At 43.2% G+C, this 23,874-nt stretch overlaps 1 protein-coding gene across 1 annotated transcript in view; it reads right to left on the bottom strand.

Annotated features, from left to right (window-relative positions):
• Positions 1–254: 254 nt before the first annotated feature.
• Positions 255–23,874, bottom strand: part of atp9b (ATPase phospholipid transporting 9B) — a 52,891-nt gene continuing 29,271 nt past the window's right edge. The window contains exons 12-29 of the mRNA XM_066674506.1: positions 21,903–22,063; positions 21,390–21,532; positions 20,895–21,007; positions 16,165–16,419; positions 13,651–13,812; positions 12,640–12,732; positions 11,609–11,692; positions 10,615–10,785; positions 10,380–10,478; positions 10,161–10,250; positions 9,594–9,738; positions 9,136–9,200; positions 8,633–8,788; positions 8,475–8,539; positions 8,112–8,220; positions 7,580–7,637; positions 6,375–6,578; positions 255–3,892 (exon numbers count right to left, since the gene is read on the bottom strand). Coding sequence (XP_066530603.1) covers positions 3,756–3,892; positions 6,375–6,578; positions 7,580–7,637; positions 8,112–8,220; positions 8,475–8,539; positions 8,633–8,788; positions 9,136–9,200; positions 9,594–9,738; positions 10,161–10,250; positions 10,380–10,478; positions 10,615–10,785; positions 11,609–11,692; positions 12,640–12,732; positions 13,651–13,812; positions 16,165–16,419; positions 20,895–21,007; positions 21,390–21,532; positions 21,903–22,063 — 2,310 coding nt within the window. The 3' untranslated portion in view covers positions 255–3,755. The remainder of the gene's footprint in view (positions 3,893–6,374; positions 6,579–7,579; positions 7,638–8,111; positions 8,221–8,474; positions 8,540–8,632; positions 8,789–9,135; positions 9,201–9,593; positions 9,739–10,160; positions 10,251–10,379; positions 10,479–10,614; positions 10,786–11,608; positions 11,693–12,639; positions 12,733–13,650; positions 13,813–16,164; positions 16,420–20,894; positions 21,008–21,389; positions 21,533–21,902; positions 22,064–23,874) is intronic.

Raw genomic sequence — 23,874 nt, 5'->3', positions numbered from 1 at the left:
CAATTTATGTCCAAACGTCTAAGGCCAGAGGAGTGCACTGGACTGTAGAGCGGTGGAACTGTTCTCTCTAGAGTTGATGGAGCTCTATTCAGTACCTTTCGGATGAGCTGGTGTGGTGTTTGTGATCCAGAACACAGCGTCCGACATCAGCACCTCACCTCGCTTTTTCTCCTGCGGCTGATAGCCTTCAAATCCTCACACGAGGAAAAATGAGCAGGCCACACACTACAAACGTTTCCCAAAACAGACCGACTGTATTGCTCTTTAATGATCATTTCTCAGTAATAAATCATATCAATAACACAGACACTAACAAAGAAAGTCAGTTAAAAAATACAAAGGAGAGAACAACAAAAACAGTGGTTTGATAATGAACGTTAGCTCAAAAAGAAAAGAAAAAAAAAAAAGCAGAGGCTTCAGTCAAATTAACCACCGTAACACTTCAGCAGATTCGTTTAGTCCTTCAACAGCGTTGCGCTCTGTATTAACATTGTCTCAATGCAAGAACACGGATATTAAAGATGCAATTCTCATTTAACCATCGGCAAGTAAAGAGTTAACTCAATCCATCAGTACATTCACAGAAGCAAAAGAACAGCGAGAGACAAACAGGAATTTGGCAAACTGTTACATCCATTTAATATTTCAAAATGCTCGTTATGTCTTTCTTTTACACACACACACACACACACACAGAATGATAAAACTCATTCCTCAAATGTACTGGTTGACCACTGACTGCCTGAAGCAAGGCCAACCTTCAGATTCAAAGTAAAAAAAGCAATAAATCCAGTGTTTACTCGAAAATCAGCTTGTGGTCAATTTGATTGAAGTGAAATGAACAGCGGTTCCCTTTGATGATGACTTCATCTCACAGCCATTTGTCGCCCTCCATGATTAAAATACACAGGAACACTTTCTACGAAGTCATTATCCATGTAGTTATAGCTCCTCGTAACTTGGTAATAATGCTAATAAACAGTAATAATGCCACATAAGACTCTTATAATGATCAAAAATTACATATTTTTAAACTTATACAAGTTTCACTATTCGTTATAAACCTTTTAATTGAACAGTGACCTGTGCATCCCTTTAAAATACCAATAATACACGTTAACAATTATAAACAGATTATATATTTTTACAATGCCATCATTGAGTGCTTCAAATGACTGGCGGTTCACATTAATAATCATTATAAATAAAAATGAGAAATAACTTTTTGAATTTGAAGAACTCAATGATGGTATTTTAATGTGATTAAAGTCTTAAATATATAACATCGGTGCTTTATAAGAGTTTATAACTCATTTTAAGAGCCTTTTGAGGAATTATCGCTGTTATAAAGCATTATTACCAAATTACAAAGAGTTATAACTGCAATTATAACAGTTTATAAATATGGGCTTCATAGAAAGTGTCAGGTATAAACTGCAGATGTTGTTGATTTTACCACCAAAGAAGTCAGTTTTGACCCGTTCTGTCTGAGCTAGGGGTCATTCTGCAGTCACCATCACGTCGCTGTTGGTCACTCAGGCTCTAACTCTGCCGTCTCCATGAGAAAACTGTGAGATGTTTTGGATTGTTTTGGCTGTAGGTATGTTTTTCACCTTCTGAACTACGAGGACATTCAGAAGAAACCAAGCTAACACTCCGTCAACCTTTGAAAATACATTAGTAAATGATGAATAAACGCAAGTGAGCTTTTCTACTGTTACCCATCATCACAAAGTCTCATGACTAAACAAAACAAAAGACAAGCTTGAAATGTTACATAGTGCAATCTCTGCAGTGCTAAGCCTGGAGGAGCAGCGACAGAGGCTCTGTTCTCTCCCTGTTACAGCTCAGCTGAGCACCACAATGATTTTGAAGCTGTGATTTCAGGGTAAAAATACTAGTGTTGCTTTAAATCGAATGAAATTCAGAGGTAAATGTACATACAGCAAACATCTGTTTATAGCTGATGAAATGAATCAAACGCACAGAAAACACTTTCAGAAGAATTCCTCATAGAGAAAACTGGTCGGGATTTCCTTCAGTGGGCATCCGGTGACTACAGAACGATGACACGAGCTCAGGAAGCCTGTGGGCAGATATCTACAGCAGTTATGAGCAGTTCGGACATTCAGGTCATGTCTGAAGACTACACTGAGTCGTACACGCATTACTCATGACCGTAGAGTCAAGACATTCTGTGGATTCTTCAGCATGAACCGTCCTGATTGGAAACACGTGGATGGTCTTGTGCACGTAGGAAAGCCAACGTAAAAAGAAAAGTCTGGATCCCAGATGAATGACGTCCCACTGCGGAGGAACCCTCGATCCTGTGGCACTTCATTTGTTCCTTATTTTTCCTGCAGCTGGCGTCTGCACGGAGCAGTCTTAGCGCAGTAGGCGTATCACTCAAAGCTGCCTATATTTAACAGGACATTACTCAGGCAAAACATCACGAAAATATCTCCGCAAACATCGAAAAATAAACACAGCTCCACTCTACAATCAACAGCAGGTTAGAAACGCAAAGGTTTAACAATCGAAGACATCTTTAGAAGAAAGTATGGCAACACTTCACTGTAGGTCACTGTTCAGAAAACGACATCACAGCGTGTGAGGGACTGGGCGAGTGTGTAAATGACTGTGTGAATGTGTGAGGGACTGGGCGAGTGTGTAAATGACTGTGTGAATGTGTGAGTGACTGTGGGAGTGTGTGAGTGACTGGGTGAGTGTGAGCGACTGAATGAGTAAGTGAAACTGTCCACAGGTGTGAATGCGTGAGTGACAGGGTGAGTGCGTGAGTGACAGGGTGAGTGCGATGCCTTGCCTCCAGACCGGATTTACAGAAAATGTATAAATGAATGAAAGAATGAAATTTAAATGTGAGTTAAATAATAAACTGAAAAATCCATTATTAAATCCAATTAATTCTGGACCATTTCTATTCATCCATTCACTCTGAATTTGTACATAATAGTTACATCCAAAAAGACAGATAAGAAAATGAGATATGAAGGTTTTATGCCACGTACACACGTCTCAAGGGAGAGCAAGGACGTGTGTATGTAGGTGTGTGTGGTGTCTCCGTGTGTGTGTGTGTGTGTGTGTGGATGCTTAGTTTATTACATCATTTGAACACAGCAGCTGCCCTTCACACCTGTGTAGCCTTCTCAACAATGACCCACACAAAAACAGTTACCGATTACCATCGCATCCTATTCGTAAAGGCTTTGGAACCACTTTTAAGCGGCTCACGTTCAGGAAAAAGCCTGCGTGCCAGAGGGAACTGAACACAACTGTACATAATAAATAAAACACTATAAAACCTCTGAACCCTCATAAAAAAACAGGAAAAGTAAACATCACAGATATGAAATGAACAGAAATGAAGGAGGTGACCAACAAAGCTCCATGTTTTTAGAATTTTCTCCATAATTCCTCCCATACTTTGATTCTTGGTCTCTTTTTTTGTGCTTTTCAAGTATTCACAGACCTCTCCTGTGATTCATGTAGAAGCCAGCTGCAGATGCGAGGAACTGTGATACTCCGCAGCATAAGGCATAAGATGTTAATTAGGCACTTATAAAGCAAACATAACAGCGTGACAGAGCTCAGGAACGAGACGTCAGGAACCTGAAACCTCACAATCTGACACTTTAAAGCAGATCTGTTACGTCGGTGTGATTATTAAGCTGCTGTGCATGCTTCTAAATGCCTCGTGGATGTGTTCGGAAGTGTCCATAAAGGTGTAGACGAGCTCAGGACGACAGCTTGGAGTAGCTGGGGGGAGAGAACTTGCGCTTCAGGTATTTGATGATGTAGAGCGGCAGGCAGCTGACCAGAGTGATCACACACACCTTCCACAGGAATGCCTTGGTGGTGATGAACGACAGATCTGGAGGAGGACAGGATAAAATAGAGAGATTAGCGCTAAAGGCTTTTCAGACTAACACAGAGTGAGTTTACGTTCACAATAGAATCATGATTTCAGCTGTTCCTTCAGCGCATGTCGTCTCTCGCTCTGATCCTCATTGTTTATGGTCTGTTTTCGCATTTGTTTATTCAGAGGCCCTGCTCTCCCTGTTACAGCTCAGCGTAGCATCACAGTCATACTGAAGCTGTATGTTTAAGGTACAAATACTACCTAGTGTTGCTTTAAATGTGGAAGGAAGTGGAGATACGGATACAGTATTTACTTTGGCTGTTTCATTTCCTTGTCAGACGTTGGACCTTGTACACGCCCAAGTGACAATGTGAGTGGGTGTTGAACACACACAGACTTGTAGCTTACTAGTGTAAATGGGGGTTAGTCCTCTACAATTCCACCCCTTCACTATGTCACCCCGATTACACTGTGCTGCCTGCCTCGGGAGGGTGGAGGCGAACATGTGCTTCCTCCAAGACATGAGTTTTTTCAAAGTGCAGCTAATGACAGAACAACTGAATGTCAGAGGAGAAAGCAAACTGCCCAGATCTGTCACTATGCTTCTGCACTGGATCTATGCCATAACCTGATGGGCACCTCCCCAGAAATGTAACAATAGCTAGGAGGGAGAGGGAGAGATCTGAGTGGGTTTTTGCTTTGATAACAATACTATTTTTTGATTTAATATTAATTTGTGGGGCATCTGTGTGGTTTCTGTGTGTGGAGCTTGTTCTTAATGTTTGTAGAGGACAGTAAATAAAGACTGTGTGGTCTCTGACTTTTGCTCAGTGCTGTGTGTGTACAGTAATTTACACACGCTCTAAAATAAGACCCTCGGGTGGCGCTGGTGTGAGAACAGAGAAATATAAACTTCTCTCCACACTACAACAACGTCATGGCGAGAGATTTGCCCAGACATCGTTATAGATGCCACAAATTGAAAAAACAAAAATTCAGATTTAAAACCCACCTCGTTACAATTAGCGAACACATGCGGAGGAAGAAACTGCCGGCTTTGTATTCGTTTCTGTTCTGGAACTGCATGTAAACTTTGTTCTGTCCCAAATACCAACCTACTGCCTACATAGTGCACTACACAGATTAAACAAATACTACTACACCACTACATTGTGTACTACATAGGGTGGAGGAAGATATTTGGGGTTCTGCCCTAGTGTTTCGGTGGTGAAATCGTATTAACACTCACAGCTGTTTAGACTCTGCATCGAGCCAACACAGAAGCGTTAAACAGCCCTAAAGCCAATTGCTCTCTAGGGTCTAGGTTCCAATCTGTGACCTTCTGGTGACAAGGTCAGTGCTGAGACCTGCAACACTCCCTTTTCTTTCATTCATCTACAGCCACACGTGCAGAAACGCAAAGTTTCCCAGAGGAGAAATGTGGATAAATGATCCTGTTTTGTGCGCTTGTGTAAATATACTGTGTGACTCATGTAGACTCTGCATTACTAACGTGCTCGTACACAGTACGATAAACATCCGATTCGAAGTTATCAGACAGTTTTGTTCACGTAAACACACATTTTGTGATTGTAATTTAACTTGTGATCATTTCCTATCGAGGCTCAACCTGGGTTTAGTTTGGACACGAAGATCAGCAAAACAAAAATGCACTGTTTTTAAACTGTAATTTTAGCACAAATAGGAGGATTAGTTAGTGACATGTGGAGATGAGTGAGTGGCGATGGTGGAATGTTTTGGAAAATGAGGACCAGGCGTCACTGAATCACAGCACAGTCAGAGTCTCCTCTGCGAGTGAAGGAGAAGGAAGAGTGAGAAGAAATGGGGGGATGAAAAGGAGAGGAAAGGGGAATGAGATCATGAGCGAGAGAGAAAACCCAGCAACACAGAACCTACCCAGGAAAGATCCTAAGGACACTCTACCTATGCCTGAGTGAGAGAGAAGCGAGAAAGAAGAAAGAAAAGGGGATGAGTTTAACAGGGAGACAGTGGAAGTGTTAGGCACCACAAGCTCAAGACAGCAGCTGTAAGCCTCTATCTTTCCGTGGTCAGTTTGTAGGACACTTTCATTCCTTCTAAAATCGCAGGGAGACACCAGGAAGAAGCTAAGTGCTACGGCCAAGTACATACACCACTTCAAAGATTATAAAATCTACTCTAAAAATGGCCATCTCATATTGAAGTTGCATTCAAAGAAATGATGAATTGGATACAAAAAAAACCTACAATCCCTTTCATAAATAATGTTTGTTGATGTTAAAAACGATGCACTGCCCCTTTAACTTTAAACCAAGGCTCTTCTTCTACACACACCCTATATTTATTTATGGTTTTATTAAATAAACTTTCGATTCAAACATATCCTGGAGTAAAAGGACAGAAAAAACAACTAAAAAATAAATATTTTTAGAATAATTAAGCTGTTTTAAGCAGGTCTTCAGGAGAAAGGAGGGGTCAGAGGCAGGACTCTTACCGAAGTACTCGTTGAGAAACGCGAGGGACGCGAGGTAGCAGCCGAGGCTGAAAAACTCGGCCACGACCATCAGCCAGTGCCACGTCCTAATGGTCAGAGCCACCATCAGGAGCTCAGTCAGAACCAGAGCCGTGAAGGAGATGGCCACCACGTGAACAAACTCCTGGTCAAACAGCACCAGGGCTCCGTACATCAGGATGCCCCCTAGTGGACACACACCAGAGCACGGATCACAATTAGAGACGGGTTCAATTAAGATTCATCAGGTAGAGTTTGAGTCACGTTTAAAGACAGATCCCCTCAATATTTAATGTATGGCGTTGTCTTCATAACACATTAATAGCTCTTTATATGGATGTTTTATGAGGTTCATTATAACGTTTAAATCGAGTTTAAACGAGTTCTTATTTTAAACGTTTCTCTGACTGAAGTTAATGTAATTTATGAATGTTATCTCTAATGAAATGCAAAGACATCCTTTGGGATCAAGGTGGTGTGCTGTTATCTAAAGCATGACCCGAGCTCACAGCAGTAGGTGCGAGGATCGGAAGCTCTGTTTTTTAGCCGTTTTAGCTCAGTTCTTCTCCGTTCTCATTTTCTCTTCTCCTTCTTTATCACTGTTCTGTATCAGCCTCCTTTTCATTTCAATCATAAACGGTCTCAGTCTAACGGCCTCTGACTGATGGGGTAATGGCTGCTGTTTGTGTGGACGAAGCTCTGCACATTCCTGGAAGTTAACCACTGGATTAAATGAGGCAGTCGCACCCGTTTCCCATTTTTCTGTGTACTGAGGTTTAATTAAAAAAGCTGGAGCTGTTGGGACGTCACGCTCGGACAGGGACACGGATCTGTCCCGCTGCCACGAGGATGGATCTGTTTACAACACGGAGAGGAGCGCGAGAGCTGGCGTCCCGCCTGAACTTCACCAGCTCAGAAACAGGCCACAAGATGCTGCTTCTTACTTCAGGAGACTGTGGACTTTTATAATAATAATAATAATAATAATAATAATAATAATAATTATTATTATTGTGCTAGTCAAAGAACATTAGCAGGAAACCTGACTCCTATTCTTTTATTTGAGTAAATAATATAATAATATTTCATGCAGAAGTTTGGGCGCATCTTGGAAAACTGCCTTTTATTGTTCGCCACACTTCTGCCCAAATGTTAATTTGATTAAATTAATACTTGAAAAAAATTACCTTGATACACACTTATTAAAACCCAAATAAGGAAGGTTTTAAACGACAAAGACCGCCCCTAAAGTGGGAAAGAACCAGAAAAGAGAATCGAGGTCAGAACATACCACAGACACATGATGAAGACTTTACAATTAAACCATAAACTAAAGGAAAAAGCTTGTTCAGTGCAAACAGAGATTAACAGTCACCATTAAATAAATCTCACTCTTAACTTTGGGGAAAAACAAAACAAAAAAAAAAAAACAAAAAACAAAACACATTTATGAGCTTAAAGGAACACTAGGTAAGATCTTTTTCTTTTTCTCCTGGGGCTCCCCCTAGTGGTTTCCTACCCTCCTCCAAAAGTTAAATAGTGCAGTTTCTGTCGTGCTGAAGCCTGCAACGACAGCAACGACAGAGCCTCTGTATTCCCTTTAACTGCTTAATAGAGCATCACAAATATTTTGAAGCTGTAATTTTATGGTAAAAATATTACACAGTGTTCCTTTAAACCTGAAATAAATGTAAAAAAATGTCTATCCATTGACTTTACCTTGGTGAGATCTTTATACAGTTCTGGGTACAGTAAAGCCATGTCAGGCTTCACGTCCTGGTCCAGAACCAGGGAGAACACAGGGAACATGGTGTAGATCGTAGCGTAGCTGTGAGCACAGAATATTATTAAAACTTAAAACATTGTGGGAATCTGTAGCCATTAAATTTCAATGATTATAAACATATATTTTAAGGTTTACTTAAGCTATATCATCTCTGGCTGTGCAACTATATATATTTTACAGTAGGGGAAACAGATCCTGTGCATTCACACTATTATGATTATGATTATGATCCACGCGAGAATGAGTCATTGTCACCTCAGTAAGTTTGGAATTAAGGAGGTTTGTAAAAGACGTACCCCACCATGAGGAAGCCCTGGTACAGAGGAACAGATGCAAAGTAGAAAATAGAGGAAAACACAGCCTGGGAATAAAACAGAAAAGAAAGAGTATCAGTATCCAGCTCAGTCACAAACCCCTCTTCCTCCCTGTTCTCCACTGTGTGTGTGTGTGTTACCTGCATGGCGGAGATGATCATGCCACGGTGCATGACGAACTGTCCGAGAGCTGCGGAGCGTTTGTAGCTGTTCCTGCCGTGGACCATCAGCAGTCTCCCGATGTGTTTGAACTGAGTGATGGAGAAATCTGCAGCTAGAGACGCCTGCTTTCCCTCCTACAGGAAATCAAGCACCGTTTAAAAAAACAAAACTGTAAACGCACACTTATTTCACCATAAGCATACGTTTAGATGTATTTGGCAGTCATTATAGTCTCAGTCACATCTAAATTTGTAAGGCATCGACTAACCGAATATTTACAGAGCGTTTACTGAATGAAGGCGTAGGTGCAGAGTTAAATCTAAGACACTTTTAAAGGCAATAAGGGACAGTCATCTTGGGAACAACTTGTAAATATGTAATTCCTAGGTGTGTATTCAGCAAGTAAAAGAAATACCAAAGTTATTCAAATTGTCTGTCAACTCACTAGTGAGAGAAATCGCTTTAAGGGCAACCATCTCACCTTTCCTTCAATGCCTATTCCACAATCTGCTGCTTGGATCATACTGACATCATTCCCTCCATCACCTGAGCAGAGAGACGGAATACCTTAGTTATCATATATTTACAAAGAGTGTGTAACTTCTTAAAGAGGCAGGTATTGGATATTAATGAATGCCTGTGTCTGTGTTAATGAAAGGTTTGATAAAAAAGGGGAGAGAAGCGAGCAGTTATTGTTTTAGTTGTTTAATCTGCCTTTACTCCAATGAACCAAGTGCCAAGCGTTATTGTGTCCTCAGCCTGCCCTCTAGTGGCTGACAGCACAAAATATAAGGACTGAGAGAGAGAGAGAGAGAGAGAGAGAGGAAGAGAAAAAGAGAGAGAGAGGAAGAGAGAGAGAGAAAGAGAGAGAGAGAAACAGAAAGAGAGAAAGAGATAGATAGATAGATAGAGAGAGAGAGAGAGAGAGAGAGATCTGACCGATAGCGCAGGTCCTGTTGGCTGTGTGCTGCTGCAGTAGACGGACGATCTGAGCTTTTTGCGTGGGAGAGCAACGGCAACAAACTACCGCCGGACACTGACACGCCAGCTCCACAAACTCGTGCTCATAGTAACGCAGACACACCTGAGAACACACACACACAGTAACAGCTTTTACAAAACAAGCGTCTATCCTTTGTTTTAGAGTCAATGTTCCCATTGTATTACTCTTATATTTACATTTAAAACAAATGGCAGACGCTTTTGTCCAGAGTATGATTTTAATCCTGTTACAGAAGCAGGAAAATGTAATGAGGAATCCAGCCTAAGCTCTTTTATAGGTCAAGTGTAGTGTGATGGCCTTGATTGAGAACCCCAGACTACCACACGGACAGCAGCAGTCGTTGTTACCTTGTAAGCTCCTTTGCTTGGGCACCAAGTTCTTGTTTACATCTCCGTGCACCAGTTTCTAATTGTTTTGTGTGTCAGTAAAAACATCAAATGACTTTAAACCTAGTCAGTCAGCCCAGACACTGGGTCTGGAGTATGAAGTGTGTGTTGTCCTACCTCTAGAGAATCTCCGGAGATGACCAGAGCACAGTCGTGTTTCCTTCTGAAGGCGTTTAACTCCAGGTGAGCTTCACTTCGATTAGACACCTGTAGAAAAGCAGAGATCAGAGACGAATAAAACAGTTCAGCGAAAGCCACACCTCTTTCTATGAATTAAACAAATCATCCGCGTCTCTTTAGAGACAATTAAAAGGAAAATGGTTAGAAAGCACCCACTGGTCTAAAGACATGGATATCTTGATTCCTGGACACCAGGTGAGAGCTCTTAGCGATGCATGTGGCCGTCTCAAGTTTGTCTCCGGTCAGCATCCAGATCTGAAAAAGACAGAGGGCCAGGAAGTTAAAGAAGTGCCAAACGAGCAACGCAACATGATCCCGGTGGAAATTTTGGATTTGTGTTTTTTAAAAGAGATTAAAATCCAACATATTTAGCTTTTTTTAAACTCTGGACCTTGATGCCCGCGTTGCGGAGGAGCTCCAGAGTTGGCCTCACATCCGTCTGCAGCTGATCTTCTACTCCAGTCAAACACAGCAGCTCCATCTCTCGCTCCAGACTCTCCACCACTGCCGCCACCTTCAGGGATCGGTCATGTAGACTCAGCTTTGCGTGGTTATAACGACTCTAGAGAGAGAGAGAGAGAGAGAGAGAGAGAGAGAGAGAGAGAGAGAGAGAGAGAGAGAGAGAGAGAGAGAGAGAGAGAGGAGAGAGAAGTAGAGATACAGACAGAGAGAGAGAGAGAGAGAGAGAGAGAGAGAGAGAAGTAGAGATACAGACAGAGAGAGAGAGAGAGAGAGAGAGAGAGAGAGAGAGAGGAGAGAGAAGTAGAGATACAGACAGAGAGAGAGAGAGAGAGAGAGAGAGAGAGAGAGAGAGAGAGAGAGAGAGAGAGAGGAGAGAGAAGTAGAGATACAGACAGAGAGAGAGAGGGAGAGAGAAAGAAAGGAGAGAGAAGTAGAGAGACAGACAGAGAAAGAGAGAAGTAGAGAGACAGACAGAGAGAGAGAGAGAGAGAGAAAGGAGAGAGAGAGACAGAGAAGGAGAGAGAGAGGGAGAGAGACAGAATGAGAGAGAGAGAGAGAGAGAGAGAGAAAGGAGAGGGAGAGAGAGGAGAGAGAGAAGTAGAGAGACAGAGAGAGAGGGAGAGAGTGTGAGAGAGAGAGAGATTGATTTTAGTAGATGGTTCCAGATGCTACTGTGGTTTTATGAGTCTTTTTAAATACTACATTGAATGTTTTAGAGGTTTTAAATACAACAAAAAATGCTTTGTGTCTGAATGGCAAAATATTATGTTTACAGTGTATCAAAAAATCTCTGCATCTCTCTATGGAGAAGACGAGAGAGAGAGAGAGAGAGAGAGAGAGAGAGAAATAGAGAACAGTGCTGCCCCACTGCTGAGATTTAAATAAAGCGAAGCTTTTTCAATCATTAATTACTCTGCATTTACCTCAAAGTCTTGGTACTGCTCCTCAGACAGAGACTTCTTAGCCACCACCAGTGTGCGGAGTCCCTCTCTGGCCATGTTCCCACACTGGAGCAAAGAAAACTCACATGAGACTTGGATTACAACACGACTGAAGACGTGACTGTGTAAAAGTGACTGGGAGAGAGTAGTGGACAACATCACTGCCGTCTACACTGCAGAGAGGGGTTAGATTCCCAGCTCAGGCAGGGGCACCATGCTATACCATGTCTTTAAGGAAGGCCACTAACACTGCTGTAGCCTGTACCTGCATCATGATTCAAATGAAATTTCAGTGTAATCCTGAGTAAAGTGTGGTTTATTCCCTGAACCCAAACATGACCTTAGGTCGTGTAAATCTCAATGTCATCACATGTACACACACACACACACACACACACACACACACACACACATATATATATATACAGTATATGCTGTTTCAGCTCCACATGGTGCCAATCGATGTTGATAAATACAGCCTGCAGGGAATTTCAGAGCACCCAACTAAAAAAAGAAGTGGGGCAGCGGTTTATTTTTGATATGAAAACCCAATAGACTGGCGCTGATGCTCTGATTGTTTATTGATGATTACAGGCACCCCCCCCCCACACCCACATCATTATCCCCTACCCTGGATTATGACATGCAGCAGCGTACTGCCTCGCAGGAACACGCCTTTATTTAGGACACTCATTAATTAATAAGCGTCACCTCCGGTGCTCATTGACTACATATCGCCAATAGCATTATGAACATCACAATGGGAAATGTGACAGCAGGCCTAGGCTTTTTTTTGACACTACTGTGTCTCCACTGTCCTTGGTGATGATATACAAAGACCTTCGGAACAATGCTGTTCCCAGATATTTAGGTCCTGATCCATGCTCCTGCTCTGTGTAAACACAGACTGATGAGAACTGCTTAAGACCAGGGTCTAGTTTTAAGTTTGGTGCCATTTTGTCAAACATGGAGGCCAGTGTCCTTCATTAATCCACAGGAAAATGCACGTTTACCTCCTCCTCAAGCCAGTCGTTGTACTGCACGATGCTGGCCATGGCGACGTCCGCTCCTTTCATGTAGAACGTGATCTCCCCGGTGGCCTCCTCCTGAAATATGAATCAGAATGAAATAACAAAGGGTTAATATAAAGCTAAACGTGCTACTACCAGAGACCTTTAACAGAAAAAAAAAAAAAAACAGTTATCTGCATCCAGTAATGATCCACTGAATCTACAACCCAACAATACATATTCAAAACCGTACAACAGCATCACTAAAATAATAACAGCATGTTAAACATTTGTGAAATACATATTTGGTACTTAATTAATTAATTTATTAAACGTCTGTAAGCATCTAATTCTGTTCTGGGTGCAAGGCGGTATCACACACTTGACAAGGGGTCAGTCCTTCACAAGGTATCACACACTCACCCAGTCACTCACACACTCACACCGGTGATTTCTGTTTTTGAATTGCTAATCCACACACCAAAATGTTTATTTGGATTAATGGAAGAAAACCAGAGCACACAGAAGAAACCCACACAAACACTGGGAGAACACACCACACTCCTCACAGACTGTCACCCAGAGGAAACCCACACAGACACAGGGAGAACACACCACACTCCTCACAGACAGTCACCCGGGAAACCCACGAAGACACAGGGAGAACACACCACACTCCTCACAGACAGTCACCCGGAGGAAACCAACACAGACACAGGGAGAACACACCACACTCCTCACAGACAGTTACCCGGAGGAAACCCACGAAGACACAGGGAGAACACACCACACTCCTCACAGACAGTCAACCGGAGGAAACCCACGCAGACACAGAGAGAACACACCACACTCCTCATAGGACCCTGGAGCTGTGACAGAGACACTACCTGCTGCTCCACCGTGCAGCTCAGTGTTTCTAATTCCTAATAAAATGTATTTATTAACTACTAAACTGAAGTCTTAAAAACCGATGACATTACGGCTAACACACAAACACACATGCATGTGACGCACCCTAACAATGATGCCCATGCGTTTGCTCTCTGAGGTGAAGGGGAAGATCTGGAGGATGTAGAAGGTCAGGATTTGACCTGCTGGAGTTTTCAGCTGAAGAGACGTCAGGTCTCTGTTCACCAGGGTCAGGCCCACGCTCTCAGTCCAGCGCACCAGAGCCACCTACACACACACACACACACACACACACACACACACACACACACACACACACACACACAAAAAAAAAAGCAAAACAAAAAATTTGACTGTCCTTTCTTCATCAGCAAAAATACAAGTATTAAGACTGAAACTCTAACCACACCATATTCTTTGTTGCTTTTGCCGCTGCGCATCCATTTTTTGCCTTTTTCTATTTATTAAACATAACCTGAAAATGCCGACATACTGCCCAGGAGAAAAGGTCCAAAAGCAGGGTGGGGGTTAAAATGCCCCTCTAGCCCACACTTGACACTGGACACGATGGGTGCCATATAATAAAACAGTGTACACCGCTCAGCCCAGGGGTCCGTCAGGGTGTAGCAAAGAAGGACTAGGGCTCCTTGAGGGACACAGATGCTGACAAGGCCACAGATTAAAGAGACACAGAGGCATACACACTCACACACACACACACAGGACTCGAACTAAACACTGAGCTGTAGTCTCCCTGAGAAAATTAAATATTGATCACTCTGTGAGACGAGACAACGGAGGAGATAAGGCATGAGCATTAAAGGAAATAAATAAATAGACACATCAAGTAAGGAGACCAGACAAGGCAATTTTACCTGAACACACAGATAGTTTGTTTTTATCTTTCACAGCCTTCACAGGACGTCCACCCTACACTTGTTATTTTTTTATATTTGATGAAGGGAAAATAGTGGTGAGTCTGAAACTATACTTTTCTTACCTTATAACTCTGGTAATGCAATAACTTTCAAAGATGAGCTTTAAGAGGCATTAAACGCTTCAGACGTCTGGCTCCATTCACACTTTCAACAATTCAGACCCAGGAAGTGTCTTGAGAAAGAAGCATTTAAACCACACTGAATGACTTACAAAACTCCTTAATATTTAATATATCCAGGTTTTGTGAAAAGTCAGTGGAATACCCCCTTTAAAAACAGACCAACCTCAGATGTGCAACAGTTCAAAATACAGCACGGTCCACCACCTCTTTCCCAGTGGCTGGATCTGTCATATTCCAGTTACAGTGGTTATTGGACTCCTGACTTAACAGCCATCACTTGTCACCCTTCAATTAGCAATGGCAATTCAGTCAAAAGAGCAGCTGAAATATCCTCCATCATTTAAAATGCCGCTGCTATTGTGTGAAATATGACCTGCATCTCTGCTATTTAATGACTTAAGCACTGGACTCAGTGGCTCATATCATTTCATTCGCCTCGTACAGTAACAAGAAACCATAAATACTCCCTAAATATCTCAACGGAAGGCTTCCTCATGTGTGACTTATTCGTGCCCCGATATTTATTGAGTCTCCTCTCAGATTTCTCTAATAACACAATGTCTATATTACCATTCAATGGGGCAGTAAATTCTAGACCTGTGTGGTCATAAATGCCAGCAGTCGGCTATATAGGATTACACCGTCAGAGCTCTGAAGAGGCAGGAGGCCACAGTATTATTGCGGCTTGTTATTCAGGATAATACAGCAATCTGTTCTTGTGGAAACAAAGAGAGTGTAAAATGGATTACCAGTCTGAACAGAAAGGGGACGTTTCCTGGGTTCCCAAACTGAATCAAACGTTGCTTTTATACTGCACCGTGCCTTCTTTACTGTCCTCTACTCATGGCATCTACACTGACCTGTACAGGGTGGGCTTTATATGGATACACCTTAATAAAATGGGAATGGTTGGTGATATTAACGTCCTGTTTGTGGCACATTAGTATATGGGAGGGGGGAAACTTTTCAAGATGGGTGGGGAACATGGCGGCCATTTTGAAACTACCATTTTGAAAGCACCTGAAACTACGAATACTGGAAGCCTGTGCTAGCAATTCTCCTGCAGTGTTGCTATCAGTGTGTGAAGAGTGGGAGAAGAGGGTTGCATTGACAATCAAACATAATGGGCAGCACTTTGAACACATTTTATAAGTGGTCATAAGCTACGTTAAAACCAAGCACACCATTGTTTTTCTTGTGAAATTCCCAATAAGTCTGATGTGTCACATGACTCTCTTCCCATTGAAAAAACAAAATGTGGATCCAAAATGGCCGACTTCAAAATGGCCACCATGGTCACCACCCATCTTGAAAAGCCCCCCCCCTCCCATATACTAATGTACCATAAACAGGAAGTTAATATCACCAACCATTCCCATTTTATTAAGATGTATCCATATAAATGGCCCACCCTGTAGATTGGCCTGAACACTGGTCTGAAAACTGGCCTAAGTTTTGGCCTAAACCCTGACCTGTACGCTGGTCTGTGCTGGTTAGTCTTCTAAACTGGCCTATCCCTGTGTGTGGAGACTGAGGTGTGTGTTACCAAGTGCACTGACCTCGTCAGGGCTGGATGCCTGGTAAGTCCGGTTGTCGTCACTGAAGTCCTGGTCAGCCTCGGTGCTCTCGGGTTCTCCGCTGGTTCCATTGGCGTGGGACTCATAGACCGGTGTGACGTTGTGGCACAAAGCGATGGCTTTCACGGCCTCGTGGATCCGGCTGCTCACACTCTTACGAACCTTGGGAGCGGAGGGTGGAGCCTTGCGGGATGGAGTGGAGATCTCACTACTGCCATTAGAGGGAGCCGAACTCACCTGGATGAACATAAACACACACACACACACACACACCGACATAAACGGAGGTGAGACACTGGATGTGGGCAGGGCCTTTTCGATGTATCGGTTGGTGGAATATATTGTGCTGTCACCAGGATTCAGTCTCCCCATGATAGGACAAATGCTTAGACCGCTCTACAATTCAACGTTGGGTTTGCTTTTTACATCATCTGCTGACACTTGACATTGAGGACGGTGCAAAATTTTAATCATTTAAAATGTTTTCTTTAAATTAGTATCTGATGTCAGTTGTGTACAGTATATAAACCACAAAGCAAAAAAAAAAAAAGCCCTAAATGTGCAACTTCAAATGGAATAACTAACCGAATATAGGCACTTTTCCACAGCATGGTCCCTACCCTGCCCTACCTGACTCTAATCTGGAAGCGGGTTCTTGTTTAGTGGCTGTTCTCTCGTGGTTCAGAGCGAGCCGAGTAGGGACTAAACCGTGGCGTGTAAACCTTGCAGAGCACTGATTGTCCAGAGAGAGTCGTCACTCTACGCCACGCAACGCAGACGACCAGCACCAACTCTCCATCTGTAAAATCTTCAGCTGCAGCAGAGATCACATTTGTTTTTATCCGACTCACGACGGCAGCTCGTAAAATTACGCAGTGGGAGGATAGTACAAAACAAACCAGGGACCAAACAGAGAGTAGAAATGAATAGTGTAGAACCATGCAGTGGAAAAGCGCCATATAATATCTATCAGACTAAACAGGTAACACTGCACTCTTAGAACAGACACAGACCTCCACATTAAGCTCCTACTACCAGCTAACTTCCTCACTAAGGGAGATGCAACAAAGAAGAAACATCATTCATCTTTTTCCTGTCATAACTTTCCCTGAGGGCTGCAACACCTCCAGCTGTTTGTAGCTGCTTGTGTGTGTGTGTGTGTGTGTGAGAGAGTGAGCTTGACGAGTGCGGATGTGCTCCACTGGAGCGAGTGATTTCTCCCGATTAGCCGCTCTTTCCTCCGAGAGCTTCATAGTGGAAGAGAGATGACAGGCTTCGAACAGTCTCTAACCGCCCCTCACTCCACACACAAACACACACACACACACACACACACTTAAAGACAGAGAGGAGGCATGGTACAAAGACCTTTATGCTCACACCTGGAGTCACACTGGTGGGTTTCACTGTTGAAACTTGGCCAAACACTGCCTTCTTTGCAATAGGACAGATATTCAAAGAAAGTTCGGGTGTCAAGGTTAATGTCTTTTTAAAGCATTAACAAAATTAACTATTACTATTACTTCAACATTAACATTATGGGCGATCAGCCGTAACATTAAAGTAAACCCTTTGTTCCTACATGAACCGTCCATTTTATCAGCTCCACTGATGCACTCTGTAGCTCCACAGGCCAGGTGGAGAGCTGCAGTGACACTGATGTGGTGGTGGTGTGTTAGTGTGTATTGTGCTGGTGCGAGTGGATCAGACACAGCAGTGCTGCTGGAGTTTTTAAAACCTGTGTCCAATCACTGTCCACTCTGTGAGACACTCCTCCCTCATTGGTCCATCTTGTAGATGTAAAGTCAGAGACAGTAGCTCATCTGTCACTGCACAGTGTGTGTCTGTCGTCCTCTAGTCCTTCATCAGTGACACAGTACGCTGTCGGCTGGATGTTTTTTGGCCTGTGGACTGTTCTCAGTCCAGACACTGGGGGGTTTAAAAACTCCAGCAGCACTGCTGTGTCTGATCCACACGCACCACCACAGCACCATGTCATACCTGCTCTGTGGGGGTCCGGTGCTTTGAACAGCACAGCAAAATGGGGCTAAGAAATTATGCAGAGCAAAAGACTACAGACTACAGTCTGTAATTGTAGAACTACAAGGTGCTCCGGTATGGTCTGTAGAGCTGGGAAAATGTATAATAAATGTATAACCACCAGCAATTAAAATGGAGGAACTGATTTACCTGAGGTGTAAAAGCTGAACAAAGGAAAAGTCAAAGAGATTAAGGAGAATTCTTACATGGAGTAAAAGAAATATCCAAAAAAGCCCCCTCTGTCTGACCCGCACTTCATACACAATCACAGTAATCACAGCGCTGAGCAGACTGAGCCTGCTTATCAATAAACGACATTATGTTTATCGATGCCTGTCTAATTCAATTTCACCCGGATTTCATCGCAGGCTCTGAAAAGCCCCCGGGGGGAAATATAATGAGGGGATGATAGATTTCTCTGGCTGTTACAGTTAGAGTTAACCTGCCAGTCAGGTCGTCATCTCAGTAATAAAAGATTATGTGCTGTGACATAAAAATCAATGGGGTCTATGGCTTGGTCATTGAGCCACTGACCTGCTGGAAACAGAACACACCACTCCCGCCCATCCTCCTTCTAACACACACACACACACACACACACGCACGCACGCACACACACACACACACACACACACACACACACACACACACACACACACAAAGACTGCTGATATACAACGATACACACGCGCTGTGTATAAACAATGCCAGAATAAATGTAACTTTGTTAATGGACTCTTGCTGTAACATAGAAACTTTCAAGTTAAAATCATATGGAAAAGCAGTGGCTTATTTTTTTAGCATTGTCTTGGTGATCAGTCCGTTTTTGTTTTATGTATTTAGTTTCACCATCTGAAGCCGCCGCTGATTTCATCCCGTTTTTAAGACAGATTTGATTGTAGGTGACTGAACTACAGAACTGGGTCAAACACAGCTGTCATTTGATGTGCAGCGTAAAGGAGGGAAGCAATATTCGCTTAACCTCCCAAACAAGATGCGACTGAGACGTCGGCCGTACGAGAGTTTCTCTGGCACGTCCAAAACGTCGGTGGGGGTTCTTGCACTCTGAGCGTCCCACGAGTTGAATTACTGATATCTCTATAGTTTTTTTTTACATCCAAAGAGTTTTTGTGAATTATGGAATGGAAAAATGGAATGGAAAAATGCCAAAATGTGAAAAAAAAACAGCCAAACATCGCAGAGTTTTGCACTCGGACGCAGTGGAGAATCTAGAATATTGCTAAAGCGCAAATTTGCAAAATGGTAATGAAAACGATTTGAACACCATGCAGCTGGTCAAGAAGGCTCAGCAGCGGTTGTATTTCCTGAGGAGGCTGAGAAAATTTGGGATGTCACCCAGAATCCTCCGAAATTTTTAGAGCTGTGTCATCAAGAGCCTCCTGATCAGCTGTATCACCGTGTGGTACGGCAGCACGACTGTGATGGACCGAAAACGCTTGCAGAGAGTGGTGAAGACTGCTGAGATCATCACCGGGACTCCACTACCCTCTCTGCAAAGCATCTACCACCAGAGAGTCCACAGGAGAGCTGCCTCCATCCTTAAAGACCCCATCCACCCCCAGCATGGACTGTTCACACTTCTGCCCTCAGGCCAGAAGTACAGAAGTGTCAAATGCAAGACCACTAGATTAAAGAACTGTTTCTTCCCCACTGCCATCAGACTCCTGAACCGACCTCAGAAATAACTCTGCACTTTACTGTCAACATGTTTACATGCCTCTGTCATTTACTGTCACACAAACGATTGTTTCTACTTATTGCTGTTTTTGATTGTAGCACTCGTTCACTTTACTGTTCACCTATGTATATAATCTCAGTGAACTTTGCCCTTTATTAGTTATCTAGTTATTCGTTGTATTTTCTCTTCCATTTGGCATTCTTGGTGTGAAGCAAAAGAAAGAATTTCATTGTACACGGAACCTGTTCCTTACTGTGCAAATGACAATAAACTCTTTGAAACAGTTGAAAAAATGGGTTTTCGTATAAACAATGACATTTCAGCTGGTTTATACCTACTGCGCATTCGGCACAGCGCCCCCCAGAGTCCCCAGCTGACCCCGCGACCACTGGCTTTTTAAATGTACCCTGACTCTACTTCCTCTTCTCTCCTCTCCACACTTTACCCCTTTGTTTTCACCCCAGCGTCCGAGCTTCTTATTTTACAGCATGGGTGGAACAGCACACAGCATTTTACTTTCCATTCAAAACATCAAACTCTACACCACAGAAATGAAACTGTTTGAGAGTGTTTTTGACATAAACGACCCACTCTCCCTCTCCCTCATTTCGATGCCGTCCCTGATCACGGGGTCCTACGTCATCTGAAGTTTATTCGCCAAAGTGCCGTGGATGGAAAACCAGCTTATGTCACAAACAGTTGTCTTTATGCCATAAAATATACAACAACAAACACAGAGGACAGAGCCTAGTGCTGTGCTGCTCCTTATGCTCTACACGGCCTAAAGTTTGTGAACATCTCATTCGATATTCCTTCTCTAATCGGAGGATTTCAGTCAGATCACCCGCATCGTTCATGCATTTCAGAAAGTGCACTTTCGTGAAATATGACTCAGGAGCGATGGCCTGTTTGTCTTCCACGTATAAGGTTTCTGACTTAATTATCTTTGTGTCTCTATTCGAAGGGTCCTTACCTGAGCGTATGACTGTATGATGTGGCTCTGAATCTCGTCCATTGTGTCCATTCCATATGATACAGTGCCCAAATGGAGTCGCTTAAACACCATCTCGTTCTGGGTGAGGGTGCCTGGAGCAACAATACACAACAACAAAGCAATACTATATTTCATGTCAAGAGTCATAATTAATTCCAACAAAATCTGGACTTTGCATTTGGCCCATTCCTGGCGGTGAACTCACACACACAATACTGACAAAGGGCAGTGCACATACACACACCGTTAACCCAACTGAGCCCCCAGCGATCAGGGATCAATCCAGTGTCCTGGATCAATCAAGCCCTCCTCTCTAAATGTAACCAGAAATTCCAGACCCGTTTGTGTAAGAGCTCAGTGTAATAGACTTGAACTGCACTGGGGGAAGTCAATCTTTTGATCCTGACAGAGAGATGTAAATGCCCAAAGCTCAGGTGTACTTTACTGTGTTTTGTTGGGTCAGTGCTGTGTTACCTGTCTTGTCTGTGAGAAGGTAAACCAGACGGCCGAGCTCCTCTGGGATAGTGCTGGTCCTCACCACTGTGCCAGGGATGTTCTCATCCTTCATTATCATCCAGCCATACGCTGACTTCCCCATGTCCAGGTTCACCCTCAGGCTGATGAGCACACACACACACACACACACACACACACACACACACACACACACACACACACACACACCTGCTTCAGAAAACATAGGCCTCAGTATCTAGCGCACACTACCTATGAGACTATCAAATATCGCAGTGGAAATGGAGTATAATGACAAAGCACAGCTTGTATAATTCCCATAGGATACTGGATGTGCTGGAGCAGCTACACATGAGCCTACAGTCCCCACGGCCAATGCCAAGTGTGTGTGAGAGGGGTATAAATCTGTCCCAATTAGAGTAGGGTTTGAGATCCTAAATTCATCAAATTTTAAAGAGGCAGCCGTGACATACACACAGCAATATTCCAACTCTCAGTGGCAATAAACTGTACCTGATGGGGATGATGTAGGAGAAGAGAACCACAAATCGGAAAAGGTTTCGGAACCAGGGTCCGATAAATCCCTGAAGAGCCACCATCACGACGGACAGAACAACCTGAGCCAGGAACAGAGCCTTAGTCAAGCGGTTCAGCTCCAGATCCAACAGGCCTACCTGAGAGAGAGAGAGAGAGAGAGAGAGAGAGAGAGAGAGAGAGAGAGAGAGAGAGAGAGAGAAAGAAAGAGAGAAAGAGGGGAGAGAGAGAGAGAGAGAGAGAGAGAGAGAGAGAGAGAGAGAGAAGGGAGAGAGAAAGAGAGAGAGAGAAAGATAGAGAGAGGGGAGATAGAGAGAGAGAGAGAGAGAGAGAGAGAAGGGAGAGAGAAAGAGGGAGAGAGAAAGAGAGAGGGAGAGAGAAAGAGAGAGGGGGAGAGAGAGAGAGAGAGACTTAAATGAGCTAAAGGAGCATGGGGTAATAACTCTGTAATTCGTATTTACAGCACTTTGCTGAAATCAGTGGGGAGAGGGAGCGAGGAGGCGTGGTTTTCTACCAACCTCCAGAGTTATACATAGTGTAGTTTCTGCAGTGCTGTGTAGCAATGACAAAAGCTCTATTCTCCCTTTTACAGATCAATGATTTGAAGTCGTAAAAAATATTACGTAGCGTCCCTTTAAATGCTGCCAAACTCAACATTAATGTGTTCACATTTTTCCACTGACTGTCTGGATCGGTGACTCAAAAGTGTCCATAGGTGAGTGAATGTGTGAGTGTGTGACGAACTGTGTTCCTGCCTTGAGCCCAGTGATTCTGGGTAGGCTCCGGACCCACCATGACTCTGCATTGGATAAGGATTACAGACAATGAATGAAGAAATGAATGAATGTCTGAAAAAATAACACTGGAACTTTAATATTTATTCTCATTAAATTATTACCAACTGGTCACAGGTCTGAACCGGTCTGAGGTATTGTGTTTGATGAGGCCCGACGTAAAGAAATCCTGCTTTGTTCTCATCATTTTTGTTTGGACATTTCACGGTGAAGTGGAGGAATGTCATTACGTCACAAGAGTCTGAAGCATATAGTGTGTGAATAGAAGTGAAAATCCAAAACAAAACCTATTTATAGCTCAACACTGAACAATCCGAGCATCTCTCCATGACCCCGACTGGGTCTCAAACTGACAGATTTCTCATGCTTTCTGTGTGTGTGTGTGTGTGTGTGCGCGTGTGTGTGAGAGAGAGATGGGACAAATGACTGGAATTTCTGCATAAACCTCCCCTCTTGTTGTCCCTCTTTCTCAATGAAAAGCGCCGGAGGCAAAATGGGAGTGAAAAATAAATAAATAAAAGACGAATGCCTCCATAGGCCATACAGAGACGGCAAAGAGACTTTTTTATCCCGGACAAAAGAGCTGGAGCTTTCCTTTTCATTTTCAAGTGTGCGCCTCAGCCAATGGAATATGTGGGAAAATGATGAAAAAAAAGTCTTCTTCCTAGTTGGCTTTTTTTTTTCTGCTGAGGCCCAGTGACTGAGCCCCCCCAGTAACACAGGGGTCTTTCATGTAAGGACGCTAATAAAAACAGCAAAACATAAAAACACAACCCATTAAAAAAAAAAGAAAAAGAAGGGGGGTTAAAAAAGGGGATACAAACCGGAATCTCCGGCGGCCGCCTCCCAATCCCCAGAGCTGTAGGAGTGACTGATTTATCAGCTGTGCTTTATCACCATGCTTGAACTAGTGGGGAAAATAGGCGACGGCGGGATTAAAATGAAGAAAAATTAAGACAGAAGACACAGTTCCCAGCTGAAAGAGAAGGAGAAAGAGAGGAATCCCTTCTTTATAAAGGGGCAAAACAATGAGATTTCTCTCCCCCCCTTTCCCGCGACGCTGGATCGGGATCGGATGAAGTCATTACTCATTCAGTCCGAAGAGAAAAAGAGCCTCAATTACCTCCAGCTAAAGATGCTATCAATGAATACAGAGT

This window comes from Hoplias malabaricus, chromosome 6 (assembly GCF_029633855.1).
Source record: "Hoplias malabaricus isolate fHopMal1 chromosome 6, fHopMal1.hap1, whole genome shotgun sequence".
NCBI lineage: Eukaryota > Metazoa > Chordata > Actinopteri > Characiformes > Erythrinidae > Hoplias > Hoplias malabaricus.
The sequence above is the reverse complement of the archived record's forward strand: the minus strand, read 5'-3'. Positions and strand labels throughout refer to the sequence as shown.